The sequence below is a fragment of the Athene noctua genome, chromosome 6, assembly GCF_965140245.1.
Source record: "Athene noctua chromosome 6, bAthNoc1.hap1.1, whole genome shotgun sequence".
NCBI lineage: Eukaryota > Metazoa > Chordata > Aves > Strigiformes > Strigidae > Athene > Athene noctua.
Window position 1 is genome coordinate 44,157,708 of NC_134042.1, and position 20,895 is coordinate 44,178,602.

Genomic DNA, 20,895 nt, shown 5'->3' on the forward strand with positions numbered 1-20,895 from the left:
CCCCCCCGGCGGCGCTGCCCTCAGAGGCGAGGCGGCGGGGCGCGGGGTGCCATGGCGGCGGCGCCGCGGGGGGCCGGGCGGCTCCGGGCCGAGCGGGGCTGGTACCTGTCTGCCCGCCAGCGGCGAGAGGAGGCGGCGGAGGACGAGGACGCGGAGTCCGCCCCGCTGCTACCGCCGTCGGGCAGCGTGCGTGTGAGAGGGGCGGCTCGGCGGTGGGGAGGGCAGCGCCCTGAGGGGGCTGCGGCCGTGGGGCTGCCCGGGCCCCCTCCGCCGGGGGGTGTTGGGCGCTGGCTCGGCTCGGCTCGGCTTTACTTTACTTTGCTTTCCCCTAGCGCCGTGTCCGCCAGGGCGGTCCTCGACCCCGCCGCTCCGCGGCTCCCGGGGCGGGAGGCGGTGGGGGCGGCTGCCCCGGCCGCGCTGGGTGTTGAGGAGGAGTTCGGGCGGGGGGGGGACGGGGGACTTGGGCTCAAAGTTCGGACTAATGGATGCGGCTTGGCGGAGGGGGGACGGGGCTGTGCAAGGCGGCTCCCGGGGGTGACACTCGGCGAGGGCAGCGGGAAGGGCCGGGCTGGGGCGCGGGAGCACGGGGCGGTGCTGGGCCTCCGGTCCTGAACGTCTGGTCCTGGCGCTTCTTCTGGTCCGTTGGGTTCTTTGGTTAAGGGATGCTGCCGTGTGCTCGGCCCCCGCGCCTGTTGGAGGCACCCGGGGTAGCCGCCTTTTAAGCATAAATCTTGCTGCTCTCTAGTATCGCTGTACTCAAAGGTTGTAGACGTCGTGAGATCCTTATGGGACTGCATCGCGTTAGAGTATATGCGAAACGGTGGTCTTAGAGTGAAAAAAGAGATTTTGTGATTTAGATTAGGGAAGGAGAAGTTGACTGTCTCTTGCCCTTCTTTAAATTTCTTCCTATGAAAGACCAAAACACCTCTCGCACTAACCGCACTTTGTTCTGCCCTTTTCACAGAATCTGCGGGATCGCGGCTCTTCCTTTGGTTTCTCGGTGTTTAATTTAATGAATGCAATCATGGGAAGTGGGATACTTGGCTTATCCTATGCTATGGCCAACACAGGGATCATGGGGTTTAGGTAAGTTTTCAGTTTTTACATGTGCTTACTTTGAAACTCAGCTTGTAGTTTTAAATGGAACAAAACTTGATTACTAAGTCTCCTAGTAAAAAACTGAGGAAGAAATAAATAGCTTGTGCTTTTCAGCATTGTTGAATAAGATTTTTCCTCTTCGGTTTAGTCATTCAAATCTGGCCTAACGTAAGTACTGCCCAGACGTTGCATTAAATTGCCACATGGTGGCAATTTCTTGGTCATTACTCCTAATAGATTGATGTTTATGTTTCAAAGCTGCTATTATCTTTAGTTCCAGAAATGGGCCTTCGGCAGCGGCGTGGCTACCTATCTGAAAAATGTGTATCAGCTTGTGCTTTTGTTTGCACTTTTGCTTGTTGTACATACTAACCTATGGATAACAGGGCCAAAGTCACCGGAATCGTTGCTTTTACCACCTTTGAATCATTAGAGTAACTTCATTAGAATATACATATTTGTCTGTTTATATGTATAAACACAAACTCGTGTTTATGTCCTCCTTGTGACTCATATATCAGGCCTTTGCCCCATAGAGTGTGTGATGTGCTTTGGTGAACAATATAAGAAGCAGTGGAACTTGGCAAGTATTGGGGACGTCAGAGACCATATGAACCACAGTCAGCAGATATATACGACATAAAATGAGGAAATCTGGTCTTGTGGTAGCTTACTTCTTGCAGAAGTAGCATTCTTAAAGATAGAAGGCGCGTTGTCCTGTGAAAAGTGCTGTAACTGTGACTATTTTGTGTTTCTAGTATCTTGCTGCTGATTGTTGCCAGCCTTGCTGCTTACTCTGTATTTCTTCTGCTCAGTATGTGCATTCAGACTGGTAAGTGAAAAAGGATTTATCAAACAGGGATCTCTGAAATACTTCCTCACCTATATCACAAAGATGTGACCTAGTATAATTAACAGCATGTTAACAGATAGCTGTGTCTGATTCACTGATGTTGAAATATTTAACATTTTTAACGATTACTATTTGCCATTTAAAAATACAGTTTTGAAGCTGCTTATGAAAAGTTAATGCCCAACTGACTGATTTCTAGATTTTCAGTTTCAATTTTTTCAGAATGCCTCTCTTTCCAAAAAGATAGATTCTGTATTTCTCTAGGAAAATTATTTTGGTGCTGACTGAACCGTGTTCCTTCAGTGTCTACTGTTGCTGTCAGTGAAGGCTTAAAAGCAATAAAATAGCAGACTTCCATTCTTCCACTTGTAATATATATTTTGTTTATGGTTTAAAATGGATACCTTTCAGGTTGTGTAATCATACTGGATTATCATAATTCTCATGGCACTTTATAGTTTCTATACAGCATTTTTGATAATAAATGAGAAGTTGCACTGCAGTCCTTAAAAATTACACTGCTTTGAGAATGTTCAAACAGTAGATTTTAATATCTGCAGTCAGATCTGCTAATGTTTTAATTCTTGCTTCTTTTAATTGTTACTGAAACAGCTGACTAGTTCCGCGAGTTCTTGTATGCAAAGATCACATTATAGCAGGAGACTTTCTCCATCTCTTTCAGTCACCTGGTTATTGTTTCCCTCTCATCTGTTTTCCTCTCTTTTCAAAGGTGGTGGGAGAAAGCATCTGTTTCTTTCCTTATTGGCTTTGTTTTCTCTAGCTAGCTCTGGTCTTTCAAACAATTGCTTCCTGATTCTGCTTAGATCTGCTGTTCCTGTCTTCAACTGTTGAGTGATCTTCATACATTCTTAAAAAAATTCTTCAGAGGTAGGGTTACTTTTATGGTTGATATTGTTGACTGCTTGATGATTTGGGGCAAATTCTTTGGTAATTTTTTTTTCCTCTTTGAGCTCTGCTTATTAGAAAGGAATTGGAACCTGAAGTGGCGAGAAAGATACATAAGAAGCAAAAAAAGGGGAAATTTGAAGTAATTTTTATGATCTTTGTTTACCTCTGAGGCTGAGAAGTTCTGTATAATATAGGCACTAAGTGATATTATGTTATTGTCTGGTAAAATGATAATTAAAGAGATCCTTGCAAAAGAACTACTGATGAGAGGGGAAAGCTAAGGATTTAAGCTTTTTGAAGTAAGAAAAGTTTATCTGTTATGAACTGAGACATAATATACAAGGATGGTTTAAATCCTCAGTTAGTGTCCAAAAGCAACATTCCACCTCAAGAAAGAATTTTTGAAATGCACACAACTGAAAGCAAGGAATACTACTGAAATGACAGGATGAAGTATTTCTCTTGTCTGAAACTAGCACTTTACAGTTAATAATTAGTTAATGTTGACAGGTAATACTAGCACTGGAACTATGTCTAGATAAATTTGCTGGATTTACGGCCTTCTGTGTTTTGATTTTTAAATTATTTTTTTTTAAATAAGATTTCTCTCACATTATATTTACTGTAACTCCTGTAAACTATTGAAATAATAGAATGCTAGATAGGATTCTGAATTTTTTTTCTTTGGAACATTGTCTTTACGAGCTGTTGTGCCTTGACTAAGAAAAATCTGTGTACATGTTTGCTTCCAAAGTAGATAATTGAACATTTTTCATTATGAAACCTACATGCATTTGTGAACAATGTTATAGTATTAACTTTAATCCATGGCAAGGAATTGGAAAGAAATTTTAGCAGTTTTATGTTTAAAAATGAACTAGAAAAATTTAAAGGGTGGAGAAGAAAAACCTTTGAAAGTGTTTAATAAACCATTCAGGTATTCAAATCATAAAAGTAATCCTAGGAAAGAGCTGACCTATAAAATACCTTCTGAAAAGGAAACTCTAATATTCCATTTTAACCAGAGACCAGGATTTATTAAGCACAGGCATTTTAGTTGTAGTTTAAAAATAAAGAAGTACCTTCCATTTTAAATGATGTTGATCTGGATTTTGACAAAATCAAATTACTTGTGTAGACCAGAAAGGTCAGCAAAAAAAATATTCCCAAGTGTCAAGTGTTAGATTTGGGTTAGTTTAGTCAGTGTTTTCTCTGTGTTAATTCAGTACCACCTTTGTTGTTTTGGGGTTTATGCTGACAAAGGCTAAGCTTACTCTGGAAAGCAGAGGAATTGGGAATTTAAGTGGGATGTACTTTAAAGTTTCTTGTGTTTTTTATTTTATTTTTATTTTATGAGTTAGTCTGTTGCTCTTACTATACTTGCCAATTTCAGTTTGTGTTTAAATGGATAGTTTCCATTTAGTGTTAATAATGTGAAAGAAATCATGACAGTCAGGCAGAACTTGTTTATATCAATTGTGCTTAATATTTTGTTCCATATATTCTGTGATTAAGTAATAGGGCTTCCCAGTGTTCACAGGACTAAACTGATTAGAGAAAGGGGGCTACTATAGAAAATATTCCAAGGTTTCATATTGCTTTTTTGGTATTGTGTGGAAGATTTTATTCTCTTTCGTGGTAACTCCTCGTGTGTGTGTTTGTTTATTTGTTCCCATGTGGTAAAAACAGCTATCTCCTAAATATGTTTAACATTTTGCTGATTTGTTTGATCCCATTGGAGATGGCCTTGTAAAATGCTATTTTTTTTCTTGTAATCAACAACTTATTTATAGATAGTAATCTAAGAAAAATACAGGATAAAATCTATTAAGACATTCTTCTTGTTTAATTATATCTCTTTATAACTTGTATCAGTGTAACGGCAGATGTAAGAGATTGTTCCAGGTTTATGCTGAGAGCTGACTGGCTCATTTAATTTTGTCATAACTTATTGGTGTCAGTAGTAGAGCAGAATGTGAAATCCTATGAGAAAATTAATGGAGTTTGGTGTTTGTTGTTTTTTTTTTTTCCCCTTCGGAGCATTGATCTGATTTTGTGCAGAACTTCAGTGAAATAAAAGCACCTAAGCCTGGGCAGTTGGCAATCTGAGGCTCCAGTCCCATCATCTGATCCCCGGGAACCGCCTGTGTCTCCCATGTCTTGTTTCATTTACTTCAGTGGGACTTCACTCAGGTGTGAAGGTCTGCCCCCAGCAGCTCAAATTGCAGGGCTAGGCCCTAAATTAAGATGTGACAGGAGCAGAAGCAGCGGTGTACCGAGTAGAACTAAGGGAGAGAAGGCAAGTGTAACAATAAAATTATGTAGGTTTGAGATTAATTTTACCCTTTGAGGCATTTACAGCTGCGGACTGTTTTATTATATACTGAGAAATTGAGTGGTATTTCTCAGAAAACTTTCATCTTTTTGATACCGCTTGAGTTTCTAATAACAAAATATAGAGCAACAATGAAAGACTTTAATATGACTGCCTTCTTTCTGAGAACGGATTGGTTTGAGTTACCAGCAATATTAGAAGTGAGCTTCAGCTAAAACTCAACAAAAGCATACAGGAAACCACAGGCTATTTTAATGTGATCATGTAAGTCAGGTGCAGGTGAGGGCAGGATTTTTGTTTTGGTTTGGGGTTTGCTTTGGTGTGTTTTGTTTTGTTGTTTTAATAATAGATTTAGACCAAGGAAAGTGTTTACCTTCAGCTCACTTGAAAATAAATAGTGCAAATTTTTACAAGCTGGCAAGGTGCTGACTGATGTTTGCAGTCATAGGAATAGATCCTCTGTTTGTTGTCTTCATTTTTAAAAAAGTGTACTCCTTTAACAAATAAAATACGGGAATATCGTATATCTAATTGTTGAGGCTAATTTCAGAATTCTGCACCTATGGTATCACTTCGAAAAATATTTGAGAGAAGGCAATTTTCCATTAATGTATTATTATTTCAAAGATATTACTATTTTTAATATTAAATTGATTTTTTTCTGGAGAGTCTCTGATTTGCTGAGCACAGCTGTATTTTGTAGCAGGAGTACCGGTGTATATAAAAGCTATTTTGTAAATAAGAAATACTATAAATACTTTTTTAATTCTGTCCCAAATTATGTTAAATTAAAAAGGGAAAAAAGGCTAAACTCGTGCTTTCAAGTGATTTTTGAAGTTAGAAATATTTTAGCTTTATTTTTCCTTACTAACAGCTGTCACTTCTTATGAAGACCTTGGCCTGTTTGCATTTGGATCAACTGGAAAGGTATTTATTTCTACCTGTGTATTTTTTTTCTTGGTCTTATGCTTCCGATAAGCAACTGTTCTTTGCGTAGTAAAGAGATAGAAATGGAACAAGTAGTATAATTATTGATGTCCTAGTATACTGAAAAAGCTATTACATTCTGAAGCTTTTTGCTACATTTCAGTTAGTGTGTCTGGTTTGTGGAAGCCCTAACTTTAGGTAACTGTAAAACAGACATTCTGTAAATGCAAGATTTTTCTGCTACTTTCTTGTCAGTGTTGTTCATTTTTTAGTTGTACGTACAAATGCTCACTGGCATTGTTGTCAGGTTGGCTCAGAGATGCATTTCAGGTTTGTTAACAGCCCATTGTACCTCTACTGTAAACTTTTAAGAGACAGGTAAGTTGATTTACTGTTGGTGTTCTAGCATTTAATAGAGATCCAAGATAAGTGTTTGCCTTTCATGTAGTTTCCACAATAAGAATGTTAGAGTATGTTTAATGCATGTTAATTTTTTTATTTTAGTAAAGTGTACAGATGAATGTTTCCTGTTTTTTTTATCTCATGATTTAAAAAAAAAAAACCAACCCCAAAATACCAAAAACACCAGCAAACTAAGCATTTTTGGTATAAGCATAATAAAGATGTAAGACATGCCTTTTTAGTCATGTGTACTGAATCCATTTCTCCTAACAGACAACATTGTCCCCTAATACTGTGTGCACAGGAGATACTACTTGTGAATACTGCACACTTAATGTTAGGACTTTGATGCTCTGTGTTACACGATACTAAAAGCAGATTTTACCACACAGAAGTGTGATTTTAATGATTTACTGAAGCAATGTAAATTTTTTGAAAATGTATTCTGCTTAACAGACTTGGGTCTAATTTCTTCTGTTTTAATGTAACTGGGAATTAAATCTGAGCTATTAGATAGGACGTCCATTAGCATTAATAAACAGATATAAGTATAGTGTGTGAGGATCAATACTTATTGATTGAAGTTAAGATGTGATCAACCTCAAGAGATAATAAACCTTGACATTCTCAAAGTATGAAATAATTTTAATTTCTTATAGGAGCTGTTCAGTACACATTAACCACAAGCCATCAAAGGCAGAAGTCGTAGAAATGTTAGAGTTTAAGGAGATAGTAAAATGTGATGTAGTATGCCTTTGCTCTGAAAGCAGGGCAAAACATACATCATGGCAGATATTTGTCTAATCTGTTTTTTAAAAGCTTAAATGGAGATTTCACAACTTCACTGTGTAGTCAACATCAGTAGTTGTTTTATTCTCCTTACTGTACTTCTCCATAATTTTAAGTTTAAATAATTTGGGCTAAAAATCATCTGGTCTTGTAATTTCAGTATGCATGGAGAGCAGTGGAATATTTCGAGCTTGGGAAGCTGTTGTTTTGGTAAAATAAATAACCAAAGTTCGCCAAGCTTTCCTAATGAACTGATGTTTTCTGGAACACTTATCTTTCCCTCTTGAAGTATCTTTGATATTTATACACCTTTCTTAAAATTTGCCTGCAAAACAGAACACAGTAAGCTGGCTGAGAACTTGACAGTGACAAGAAATGCAATTATTACCTATATGTTAGATAGAACATGTCTGGTACTATGCTCTTCAGTCAGGCACAGGTGGCTTTTTTTTTTTCTTCAGTGTAGTACTTTCCCTCACCCGAGTCATTTGCTAATGGTATAGACAGACTGCTGTAGGATCTTACTTGAATGGGCATCTTTGGTTGGCAGTAAACTATTGGTTAACTGCTTTTGAAGTAGAGCAGTTATTCAACATTATAGTTATTTCCTGTCAAATATATTTTTCTGAGATTTGTGAGAATGGAGATTTTCTGCTGCTGGAAAAATGCTGATTCTCCTTTTCCAAAGGCATGAAGTATTTGTTTCTATCTATGGCAAATTCCAAGATACCATCCTTTTTTTCTTTTTTTTTTTTTCCTTTGACCCAGTGACTTTTGAACTGACGTTGAAGTTGTTTAAAATTTGATATGATTTTCTAGCTGATCAACTGAAAAAATGGCAACTCTGTTTTTGGATTTTATTCAAAAGTACAAATCTGGTTTTATTCTTATAACTGTGACTTAATTTTTTCCAAGTTGACTTAATAGTAGCACTCGTGGGAAGGTCCTGCTACATCAAAAGCAGCAGCGGGTAAAAAGAAAAACTCTACTAGATGATTGTACTCTTTTAGAAGTAATCTGAAAACACTGGGAAAACTTTAGATGCTTTTAGTTTTTTTTCAGTTAGAAGCTAATTCTTTGGATTCAGACAAATAATAGTCTGTGATTATTTAAATTTTTGTATCAGTCCAGTATGAATAATCACAAATACTAAAGAAAAGTCTATCTAGGTTACAAGTTTAAAAGAATAATGACATTCATGACAGTTAAAAATATTCAGGTTTTTTGGAGTGAGGTAGTAGCTTGTATAAATCCCTGCTGTCTGATTGTCTTTTCAGAGGTGAATGATTGTTTTCATTTGAGCTCTCTCAATGTCTATCTGAATGCACTTACATGTTTTCAGTGATTTTTGTTTTCTTTTTTTAAAGTCATCTTCTGCAGAACAGGCTTCACTTGTTTTGTAATCTGAGAATGATTTTCAGGGAGATTTTTTGTTTTTGTATTCATTTTAGATTGCATTGGTTTCCATGTGTTAAACTCTTCAGGAAAGAGAAGATGCCTTTCAGTACTAGTTATCGCTTCTACATCTGGTCTGTTTAAGATAATACATATGTGGTTTATGACTGCAACAGACATACGATTTTAGTTACCCTTACTCTTTCTAAAGAAATCAATTTTTTTTATAGGTCCTTGTTGCAACTACAATAATTATCCAGAATATTGGAGGTAAGAAATTTCATATGCTCAATATTAACTGAGTGGAGTATAACCTCTACAGTCTACAAAGCTCCACAAACACCAAAGGCAGTAATTAAATGAAAGCGTTCTTAAGGGACTGATTAAAATGACAGAAAAGTTAAAGAAAAGGCTTATGTGATCATGCTAGTTGTGGGGTAGATGGGGGCACTTACGGAGGTTGGATTGTATGCCTCATACTGCATCACAGGATGTGGAGCACATCCATTGTAGCTGGCATGACTAATTAGAAGGGGCTGACGAAGCATAATCTCCTCTCCAGTGTTCCATACATTTGCATCTGGTAGCTACGTTTTATCATATCATGTGTTTTGCCTTTTGCCGTTGGAACTTGCTTATGTGTTTTAGTGATTGTGTAACAATGTTTACTTAACCATGAAGTTTTATATGTTTGTTATTAATGGTAGCTTTTTGTTAGCTCAATACCTTGGTCTGCGAGGGTAGTGTTTAGTTTGCTGACTTCAATCATGTGGGCCGATAGTCTATGTTGTCATATTCTGGGCTGTCCAGTTACATTGCTCTTATTTTGCCTTCCTTGGTGCATGACATAATAAAATAACACTAGTGGTCTTTGTATTAAAAAAATCGCCTAAGCAGTTAGTCTTGCTCAGTATGTTCAAATATTTTACAGTTGCTAACTAGTGCCCTTAGAAATTAATTGTCTGAAAGTAGATATTATTTAACAGAACAATTTTAAATTTGGGGGGCTGCAATTGTTTTAGATAATTTCTTTTAGACGAGGGAATTATGTGGAAGTTCCTCTTCTCTGTCCCTGACCCCCAAGAAGATACATGTTCACATACATTGACAGAAGGAAACAGCCTTCCAGTGCTGCTCTTCTTGCCTTTAGGATTACCTGTTGAGTCCAGATAATTCGGTGATTGCTGGGTTTTGTCACTATGTAGAGACCTAGAACTAGACTGAGTAACTGCTTTTATAAAATTGGAATCTCTTCTTACACTAAAAGCTCCAGTAATAAAAACTGCCTAATTGAAATGGCTATAAAAACCAAGCATTAATTTAAGGTAGGAATGAACATATTAATTCCATGATTAAGGATTATTTATTCATACAGGTTTTAGAGGATGTTCTGTAGTAATGAACACATTTTTTCATTTCCTTTCCTGTTTGAGTGGACCTCTAAATCAACAGTACTAGAGAAAGGAGGGTTACACAGTACAGGTTCTGGAGACTCTGGGATTGTGTACAAGACTCTGTGGTCAAAGGAAATACGACTCTCATTTCTTCCTCATAGCAGTTCATAACCTTCTCTGTGTCATTTTTAATAAAATTCAGCTCAGTAACTGTAGAGCCCCTAATTGGTGCATGCTGGATATTATCAAACTGCTTATTCCTCCTTCTGCAGTGGCCTTCTCTGCCAACAAGTCAGGCCTGGTTTGCCAACCAGTGGTTTTCTGTTTAACTAGTTAAAAGTAGACTTCTGCAAGTTGAAACTCCTCTTTCAAATATTTTTAATGACCTCATTTTCATGAAACTTTGTTTTGGTTCTTCTGGTTGCAAGGGCAATATCTTTCATTGAGATGGTTCATGCATCCAGTATATTTGCTTGCAAAGATTCCTTAGCTTAAAGTGCACTGAAAAGAGAAAGCTGACTTTCCTTCTCCGAATCCGTTAGTGGTACCTAAGCATGCCCCAGTCTGTGAGGAAGGGAGGTCTGTGAAAACACAGGTTGCAAGTTGGGCCTCCTTGGCAGCTTCTGCCATACAGAAGATGTATTGTAGTGTCATTGCAAGGAGCTGTCACAGCTTCTGTTTAGTATTTAGATTTCTGTTTGGGAACAGAGCTCCCAGCTGTGTTATTTCTCTCCTTAACAACTGCCTTTGGCAGAGTCCTGTGATGCTGCAGTCCAAGTCAGCAGAGCAGCACTGTGTCAGGAATCATCTTTGAAGATGACTGTACTGTAGGCTAACAGGCTCTTAAAAAAAAAAAAAAAAAAAGCAATGAAGAGTTCTCTTTACCTCTAACAGAACCTTGACTCTTCAAGAAAAATTATTTTCTTTCTATGCATTTCTTCTTTCTGGTCCTTCTGCAGATTTTACATGGGAGTAGTGAAATTGTGGAGCATAGTTTGTCTTAAATGGGAACCATGCTGGAATTAAGTGTAAAACTTAGGTTCTGCCCTTGGTGTGGTTTGGTAGGTGTTCCCCTCTTTCTGCTTTTCTGTCTGTTTGAAGGAACCAGCAGCACTGTGCCTGTTGGGCAGATGTCCAGGCTCTTTCAACATCTTTAATTTCAGAGCAAGGCTAAAAATAACATTGTTTTCTGTTACTTACTCCATCATCAGTCCTGCATATATTGCATCATACAGTATCTTATTTCAAAAGTGATTGGAGAGCATGAGAAAATGAATGATGGTTTGTGATTAAAATAAGCAACTTTACTTGGGTTATTGCCATTATCAGCATCTAGTCTGGGCTTTTTTAAAGTTTGGTCTGATCACTTCTAAAAATAATTTAGGTGTGTAAGTGATTCACATTCATTTGGGGTGGAGAGAGCTTTTTAGTAATAATTTTAATGTGGTTCTGCTTTCCAATTTGTCATCTTGTGTGGTTTTTTTTTAAGAAGAGTCTTTAAAGTGCAAATTTGAATTTGATATCCTAATTGCATATGATTATGGATTTGTGTAAATCGGGGAGTTGAATTTTTGCTAGCAGCATACCCAAAGGGAAAAAAAAATAATTGTTCTGCAGCTCCAGGGAAGCACTGGTTGGTCAAATTTGGAATTTAAAATGTTAAAAAAAAATTGATTTAAAGTACATTGCTTGGAATTTTAACATCTATTTCTTAACACGAGTGCTAAACTTTCCTGCAGAGTTTTAATCATCTCTTGGAACACTTTGTGTTACGTTAATCCAAATAACACTAATCAAATACCAAATTCCATTTAAGTACCAAGGATTAACTGAGGATGCATCAGAATAATGCATTAATTTGGTATTAGCCCAGTGTAAATTAAGGTCACCTTAATTACTGTGACTTAAAGACTTTATAGAACATATATGAATTCTGAGCTTAGAGTGATTAAACTGAGAATATTTGCTTAGCTTTCCTTCTATCAATATGTATTTGGTCTTGCAATACAGATGTTTGTTAATAAAGTGAAACCAAAAGGTTGAATGGATTGGTCAGTGCTACTAATTTTTGTATTGTTCTATTTGTCAGTATTTTAGCCCAGTCCAGCAGCCCTTTAAATAACTAGTGATTAGTTACATGTGGATTGCCTTGTTTGGAAGAAGCTAGTTAGTGTGTTTATGGGGTTGCAAACTAGACACTAGAAAGGAAATTGTCAAATTGCATGTGCCAGGCTGCTGTTTTGTTCATCCACTCCTCCTGACCCTTTCCTTTCCACCCATGTCCCTAAGAGGAGTGATCTTCCACAGGTCCATTTCTTGCCTGCTATGCAGAAGATGATCTTGAAGGTTGTCAGATCTTGTCACGTGCCCTCTGAGATGAGAGAGGGCCCTTGGGGACGACGTACGCCTGGAGGTGTAGGAGTGAGGCAGGCTGCTATTGAAAACACTGTTACATGCTCTGCTGGCTCTTTTTGTAATCCTTCCCGGGAGCGACTGGAGTTGGATGGAGTCCCTGCTATTGTTTTAATAGCGTTGTGCTTCTAGGAAGTGATGGATGAGGCACAGTGGGCCAAAGCTGTGGCTCGGCATTGTGCAGCCCTTCCCCCTCTTCTGCCAGGGAAGTTCTGGGAGCTTCCTAGCTTTTTTTCGAAGAGGGGAAGGAAGACAGGAATTCTTCCTCCTGGCATTGTCCTGTCTGTGGACGTGACTGAAAAGGAGGACACTCCACAGCCATGTGGGCAAGAGAAGATCAGTTAGGAACCTCAAAGCACATGTAATGAAGTTACAGAAGGAATTATTTTAGCAAGGCTGGTGGAAAAATGGAGGCAAACACAATAAAGCATTGCACAAGAGCAGCTCCCAGGCTGTTGCCAACACTAACAAATCTTCAGCATTGAGGTCTAGCAGGAAGTATGAGGAGAGTTTTACAGCATACAGCTCTGGGCTGCGGGCTGGTATCAGCTGAAGGTCACTGCTGTAGGGAGATACGGCCGGGCCCAGAGGGCCTGGTAGCTGTGATACACAGAGACATAAATTGAAACTGCTGAGAACATGAGTTTAATTATTTAAAATTTATTAGCAGTGGGATTAAGTGCAACAGTAGAACCTGCAGTACAGCCATGTAGCATAGGTGGTCTATGTGAGGATTTTTTGCACCAGGCTTTTATTTTTTTCAATTTATTTCGATAGGCTGAGATACACAGGGGAAATCTCATGCTGTGGATCAGTGTGAGTAACTAGCCTGTCCTGGCTTGTACCCAAATGATCATTGCAGTCACTGTTTGGAACTGAGCTTTCCAGACAGCTATCTTAATTTTGCAAAGAATTATTTGCTTTCTAGTATAAATACAGTTTATTTGAGTGTAATTTCTGTAACTGGTGCTCGTGGATTTGTTTCAGTGTTCTGCAATTAACATGTCCTCAAAGGTACACATTTTTCTTCTTTGTAAGAGTAAGTAATGAGGAAAAAAGATTGTTCTGTATCCCTGGAGCGCTGTTTTATCCTCAGTTCTACCTGAATGCTATAGGCAGTAAATAGAAGTTACAGGATTAGTTCTGATGGGAGATTCAGTTCTTGAGCTGGATTTTATGGCCTGTTAATACAGTCAACGTGACAGACAATACACAGAAACCATGCTGTAAATGTCATACGTGCTAAATATGTAGTTACATAGTTCATATTTTTCAAGCTTCCCGAAGTAAATCAGGAGGCGTAACCACGGGAAAAAGCATGTATTTAAATAACAGCTCTCGCACCACCATCTGCTGGCCTGGCCCGGCCGCACACACCCGGGGCTGCCTTCCCGGCAGAGCTGCCGCCCGCCTCGGGAGCCTCCAGCCTTTATTTCACATCCCACACCCCCCTATTTTTGTGTGAGGTAAACAGTGAAATATTTAACTTATGGATTTGCAGGGGAAGGGGTTATATGTGTGCTCTCTGTGTGTCAGTACTTCTCAATGGTGGGCATGGATTAAAAAAAAAGACCTTGTTTTATCAAGTTAATTGGGCATTTTTGCTTTGCAAATTACTTTGTGGTGTGGGTTGTTTTTTTTTTCCCCAGAGTTCATCCATTCTGAAATTTAGTTTTAATAGTATCTGCAAAATTTCTCTCAAATTTAAATGGACCAAATAAGTTTTTGAGAATGTGGAGGGTGAGCAGGGGTAATCTTTTTGTAATTGGAGTACAGTACTCTACCAACTTTGAAAATAAATGAATGCTGCAAATCATGGAGGAATAAAATACAGCTTGCTACATGCTGAAACCTGCTTTGTTAATACCTTAAGAAATTACTGAGTTTCCTTTAAGCATGGGAAATCTAATTCTGTTTTCAAACAAACTTGAATGTTTGTTTTCACAGTGCAGTTTGCTTTTGACCTGAAAGACTAATTATCCTTACCAATTCCAAGTGAGGATTTCCAGTGCAGAGCTGCCTTAATTAAGGGCAGGTTTGTCAGCTCCTGTACTAATTTAACAATTGATGACCCATGCTTTTGTGTTTTTGTATGGCAGTGCATGGTTGTTGGAAGGTTTGATATTGTAAAGAATATTGCTTGCTTTAAATAAAAAAAACAACAAAAATTCCAACCTGCAGCTATAGTTCAAAATGGAATATACGATGAGCTGTGTAGAAAACAAGAGAACAGTGTAATTCTGTTTTATTACCATAACTGTAAACTAGTGAAGTTTTACCAAAATAAGTCTGCTGCACATGTGTTCCCAGTAGACTAAGAAGGATTTTTTTTAAGCTTGCCATAGGTAAGTCCCAGAATAATTCAGATAAAAGCTAAAGTTAGAAGAAAAGGGAAGCAGGGGAGCAGAAATTCATCAGTGCGAGTGTCCATAATGTGAAGACTAGCGAAAAAGTTGACAACTTATTTCTGTTCTCAGAATTTCTCCATATGCACAAGTGTTACATCTCCAATCTGCATTTAAAAGCAGACAAATGATCCCAACAATTTTTTTCAGTTTTTAAGCTTCCACTAAGAAGAAATACTAAAAACAATGCATCAAATAATTGGGAGACTTCTTAAAATCGAGTATGTGGGGTATTCATTGCAAAATGAAAACAAAAGAGCATGCTCTTCAGGCCCTATGATGTGAGGACTGAAACAGGTGATGGTTTTCAGTGGCATCCGTGCATCATTCCTCATGTTTCCACAGTTCGAATTACTTAGGAGGAGCTCAGTGCAACACTGAAGTACTTCCTATCTTGCTATTCCATTCTAATTCTTTGACAGGAAAAATGGGAGCTTGCCCAAAATCCTCTCTAGTTTCATTTTTTTTCTTGACATCTTTCCCTGCTTTCCTTTTTAACTTTGTCATGTTGTTTGGATTAGGACAGATTCAATTTTAAACAACCTCCATAAACAGCAAAGGGAGACACAAGCCCAGAGGGGTTTGTCACATTCAGTTGCTATGAAAGATCCAGCTTGGTTGGGCTGGAGTGTGCAGTTGACTGGTAGTGTTTATTCTGCTATTTCTGTCTTTCAGCCTCTAATCTTCTCAGTATTTTGGGAAAAACAGGGATCTTACTGACTGAACTCTTTACAGGTTGAGAGTTACAAGCATTTTCATGTGCTTTAATTATCTGTAGGCATTTGTTGAGGAATCTGTCTTATCTGGTATTCCCCAGATGAGGATCAAGATTGCTCTATCTACTTGTCCTGACTCACAGATCAGCATCCCTTTTAAGTGGGAGCTAAAGTGCTAGTGTGGCTATATTGATAGAGTCTGCTTTTCCCCAGCCCCCTGTCTCTTCCTTGTCAAGTTTGGAGCATAGCTTGGTTCCATTTTTGAGTAGTGCTTAATAATGCAAGACGTCTTTATAGCGCTCTAATATGAGCAGCTACTGTGGTAGATGAGGAAAAACTAACCAAAGAGTTAGATTCAGTCTCTTCAATTAAATGATTTTAAGGGATTTATCACCACCCATTTTCTAAGGAAGGAATAAATGATATGTTTACACATAAGTTTAATGTACATATTCTCTTGCATCATTACTGTGGACTTAAGCAATTGATCCTTTTTTGGGTAGGATAATAAGAAAAAGTTACACTTCTTTTCCTGGTAACCAAAAAGCCCCTCACATTTGCTTTTAAGATTGGACTACCTCAGAAAAGGTAGTTTGGGACTAATTTAAAAACATAGCCTTGGCTTCCCATTTTACCCAGCACTAACGTTTTCTCAGGCAGGGGCACATATGCTCAGTATTAAACAATATTTTCGCACAATAAGGACATTCTGAATAATGTATGCACAATGTGTTTATTTATAAAGAGTCATATCTCATGTTGGCTACAAACTATAATAATGAAAGTGTAAAGGAAGTAGCCTATTTCATATTTTAACAAACATCTTTTTTTTTTTTTTTCTGTTAAAGAGCTAATACCAAGTTTTTAGAACATGGCAAAGTGATTTGTATTTTAAGATTATAATTTCTTACTGCTTTCAAGACAGTGGTAAGACTGAATAATAAAGTAGTAATATCATTTTAATTTCTGCTATATACTGTTTTATGGCATTTCTGTGTCAAGGCCCATTGAGAAGTTCAGACCTGCTTGGTTCTCCATCAAGTAGCTCTTAGTGCATATTGAAAATTATTTAAAAATAATAATGCAAATTCAGGACCTGAAAATAAGGAAGCAACATATGAAGATTGCTCATGTAGTTCAGCACTTGTTGCATTGGTATATTGCTAAAGCCTCAAACGACATCATTGTACACCATTCGTTCTGCAGGAAATCTGTCTCATGCAGTGCTAAAGATAGATGTCTCATGTTGCAAAGAGAAGCTGAGACCAAGAAAACATAACACTTTCAATTTAGGGAGTGAGACTGGATTGCGAGAGCTGTAAGTTCTGCGCTCTCATACTGTGTGCATGCAAGGGGGGTGAACTCTGAGGGGAACGTTGCTTCTGACACTTTTTTTTTTTTTAAAGTACGTTCATCTAAAGATGAATGTATGTTCATTGTAATTATTACATATGATAAAAGGTGCCTTAAAAGTTAGCCATTAAAACATTGGAATGATTTTCTAAATGACAGAGGAAGTCAGTATTTCAAAGTGGAATAAATCAAAGCACAAGGTATGCTTTTTGTTGTGTTCACTTATGTCACAGTTGAGCATTGTGACGGTGTAATCTCTTCCTTCCGTTGTACATTAAGACTGCCAAGGGTAGCTGACATTTAATTTTTACAATATAACTTGGCATGGCTTCGATCGTGACGGGCGCCAGGGAAGTTAAGTAAAATTTCTTATTTGGAGCAAAGGATATATGACTCTTTGTTTATCGTACTGTATGCACTTTATTCCTACTTGAGAGAATTTTTTCAGGTTACTCTGCCCTTTTTGAAGATGCTTTGCTGTTTTGGTTTTAGCTTTAAAAAACAAACAAATGTTCTTCGCTCACTTTGTAGTGTGTTTCAGAGTTATACAGTGGTTAGTGTCTCTTCTTTCATGCTGAGTAAAGCCACAAGGAGCTGTTGCTCGTGAGGAGAATTACAACTGTGTTTGTAAGTGAAGAAAAATCAGGATTTGACTTTTAAAACTGTATTTAGCATGGGTGTCCTGCTCAGGTTTATGTGTGGAATTCGTGTTTTATCTAACCATCAGGATATAAATAAAAATATTTTTTTCATCTTCTGAAAACAAACAAGAGAATATAAACTGAGGAAAAAAAATCCTACTATGTGAGATTGTTTCCCATATGTCCAGAGAAAGGAAGAAAGATGCATACAAATGTTTAGCATGTGCAAGTTTCTTGGTGCATGATTGGTTCCCTACTTGGGAGTGGAATTCAGTGAAATAGGACTCCTCTTTTAAAAACAAAGAGTAAGCGTACAACAAAGGATAAGTGATCAAATGATTAGCCAGAGGCTAATAGGAATGCAAGGGAAGAGTGACAGATTGCATATTAGGAGGAAATCTGATCTGGAAATTAATTTGAAGCTTTCTGCAGCTGAGGCTGCAAAAGAACTAATTTTTTAATCTTTCTGAAGAACATAAACGTATGAAAATCTTGACTTGCTTGTGTATAAAGTATTTTATAATACAAGAAAGAAGGCTAATGGATAAATAAAGTTGAACTATAATTTAGAGGAATTTTCCTTCTTTACCTCCTCCTGCTTAATTTTTTAAAAATCTGTCTTTGCTTAGGGTGCATCTGCCTGTAGCTTAGTATGAGAAATTATGTTAATTTACTTACAAATTCTGGTGATTTAGAAATATGCATGCTGTAAGGGTCTCTGTGGTTGAATCTTCATTTTGTTGTAAGCAAATGGAGTAAAATCATGACAGCAGATAAATACCTTGCCAGACACAATCAACAGCTACACGTCAACAGGGAACTATACTTGAATATTGGAAAAAACAGAGGTTTTAATTATAAGAAGTGAGTATTTCCTTATTTAGTGACCTACCAAATGGTTTTAATTTAACCTTGCGGTAGGTAGATGTCACTTTGTATTTAATAGAAATCACTCTCTTTACATAGAGACCACATTACCTTTCTTCAGAATTTAACATTAACTGCTGTAGTACAACAATGTCTGAGTCCACATGGGTTTTTTATAGTTCAAAACATTCCTTTTGAAAAAAACTCCACAAACTTATTGAAAATTCATCTTGTGGAAGTTTGCTGGTTTACATTTTTAAAATCTATGTTTTAATTTTTAAACACTAATTAAGTACAGCATGGTAAAATTCTAAATAATTACTGAATATAGTACAGTAAAATTTGAATAGAACAGATGAATTTTTGTGAAGTTTTAAACTTTTGTCAGCACATTATTAAAATTACTTGCTGCTGAAGGGTGAAAATTAGTTTCATATAGGCTTTGATATTCCTTGAAGCTGTTTGAAAAGCTTGGTATTTTTTTTGAGTAACTCTCTGATGTTCTCTTGATTTATACAAGTGCTTGCTGCTTATGTAAAAGAAAAAGGTGACATGAACAGTATGTGAAGGTATTAGGTTAGTATAAGGTGTAATTAAAAACCCCTTTTGTTTATGCCTTTGATCATTTTATATAGTAAAGGAGAAAAGTGATACAATGAAATAGCTTTTGGATTTGTGTGTATGCATCATTGCTTTCTTCTGAATAGAATTATAAATGCTTAATTTCAACTTGACACTCCTATAAGAGTAACTAGCAATTTATCTTCTGATTTGCAGTTCCTGTATAGTTTTGCACTTGGTGGTGTTGTTGGGATGATCTTGGTGGTGGGTTTAGCATGAGAAGCGGAGATCTGTCACTGATAATCCCCTTACTTCCAATGGCCAAACCATGCAGTATATAAAAACCCTTTCAATTCCAATTTCTGTCATGTATTTATTTAGTATGACAGCTATTGAACAACACTAAAAACTGAGTCTTTAAAAAAACCTGTTGTATTGATAGGAACAAATCATATTATTTACTCTTATCATTAACAATGTCCTATAAAGAGTAAAGAGGAAGGAGTAGTGGCCTTGTAGTTTGTCTCTAGCCTGTAGGTCTGTATTTCCAGGTAAAAGGTCATGCCTATATTTTATATTGTTTTGCTTTTTAGTCCTTTGGATTATGTTTTCCTTGTTTCAAGACTCACATCGTAATGGTCTCTTTGGAGGCATTAGCTAACATCAGTACAATACTCAGGGATTTGCAGCTAATTTTAAAGGAAGTATATGAGAAAATAAATTCTGATTCTGGTGCCATGGTGTCTAATATATAGCTGAGATGTTCCAGTCGTAACCGCTCTGGTTAAGCCGTGCTAATTGTTACAATCAGAGATACTGGTGTTCCTCTACTAAATCTGTTCTGCTTCTGTTTGCAGCTATGTCATCTTATCTTTTAATTGTTAAGTCTGAACTTCCTGGTGCTGTTGCGGGATTCTTAAGTGGAGACGAGAGTGGGTAAGGAAAAATGCTTCATACATTCTGTACTCCTCTTGAAGAAAGTGGTTCAGGACAGCTGAAGGAGATGGGTACTGACATTTCTCTCCAGTCTCACATGCTAAAAAAATTAGTTATTTACAGGAGTTCTTGGAATATGAAATGTGTTTGGCATGTGCAAGCCTTCTGCAGGACACACACACAGAGCATGATTCTTTCCTCGTAGCAATTTCCCATCAGACGACCTTAAAGTCAGTGGCAAAACTCCATCTACAGAAATCTCCCTTCTGTAAAAATTTAAAAGGGGAAGCAGGAGGGGACAGGAGGGAGAGGAGGAGAAACATTTAAACTGCTGTCATGTTATCACTTCACATATTTCAAAACCACAGTACAAAAACTGGCAGATATTTAAATTTAAACATTTTGTTGTCTTGCTTCAGTAATTGGACTTGTCTTGGGAAAAATGCCAGGTTTCCAGACTTGGTTTATAATTCCTTAACTTGGCTCCCAGTAAAGAAATTGTTCTTTGCAGTTGAGCTATAAAGCTGTGTGTAAGGAGCGAATGCCTCAGAATTCTATCAGAACTGTCGCAAGAAATCTCTGCCTGTGCTAAGACAAACGTTGCAGCTTCATCACGGAGTATCTTGTTTGAGTTGTTCCAGTGTTGCTGTCATTCATAACAGTGTATCTTAGATTGTGTTACTGCTGTTTTTCCAAACTGCTGTTTTCAGATGTTTTGAGCTCAACACTTTCTGTGGATTAAAATGTGGTGAAATTGTCTCAAGGCCGTGTGATGCATGTATTATTCCTGAATGTTGTGGGTGAATTTTAAGTTTGTAATTATTTTTTTAAAAGGTACTGCAGTTCATCTTATATTTTGTCATTCCATTTTATAAAGAACACTTTGAGAAATGAAGTGTGGT

The 20,895-nt window shown here is 37.5% G+C and overlaps 1 protein-coding gene across 1 annotated transcript in view; it reads left to right on the forward strand.

Annotated features, from left to right (window-relative positions):
* The first annotated feature begins 46 nt into the window (after positions 1–46).
* Positions 47–20,895, forward strand: part of SLC38A6 (solute carrier family 38 member 6) — a 44,746-nt gene continuing 23,897 nt past the window's right edge. Inside the window, exons 1-6 of the mRNA XM_074908828.1 lie at positions 47–186; positions 965–1,086; positions 1,857–1,930; positions 6,070–6,122; positions 8,939–8,978; positions 19,915–19,993. Coding sequence (XP_074764929.1) covers positions 52–186; positions 965–1,086; positions 1,857–1,930; positions 6,070–6,122; positions 8,939–8,978; positions 19,915–19,993 — 503 coding nt within the window. The 5' untranslated portion in view covers positions 47–51. The remainder of the gene's footprint in view (positions 187–964; positions 1,087–1,856; positions 1,931–6,069; positions 6,123–8,938; positions 8,979–19,914; positions 19,994–20,895) is intronic.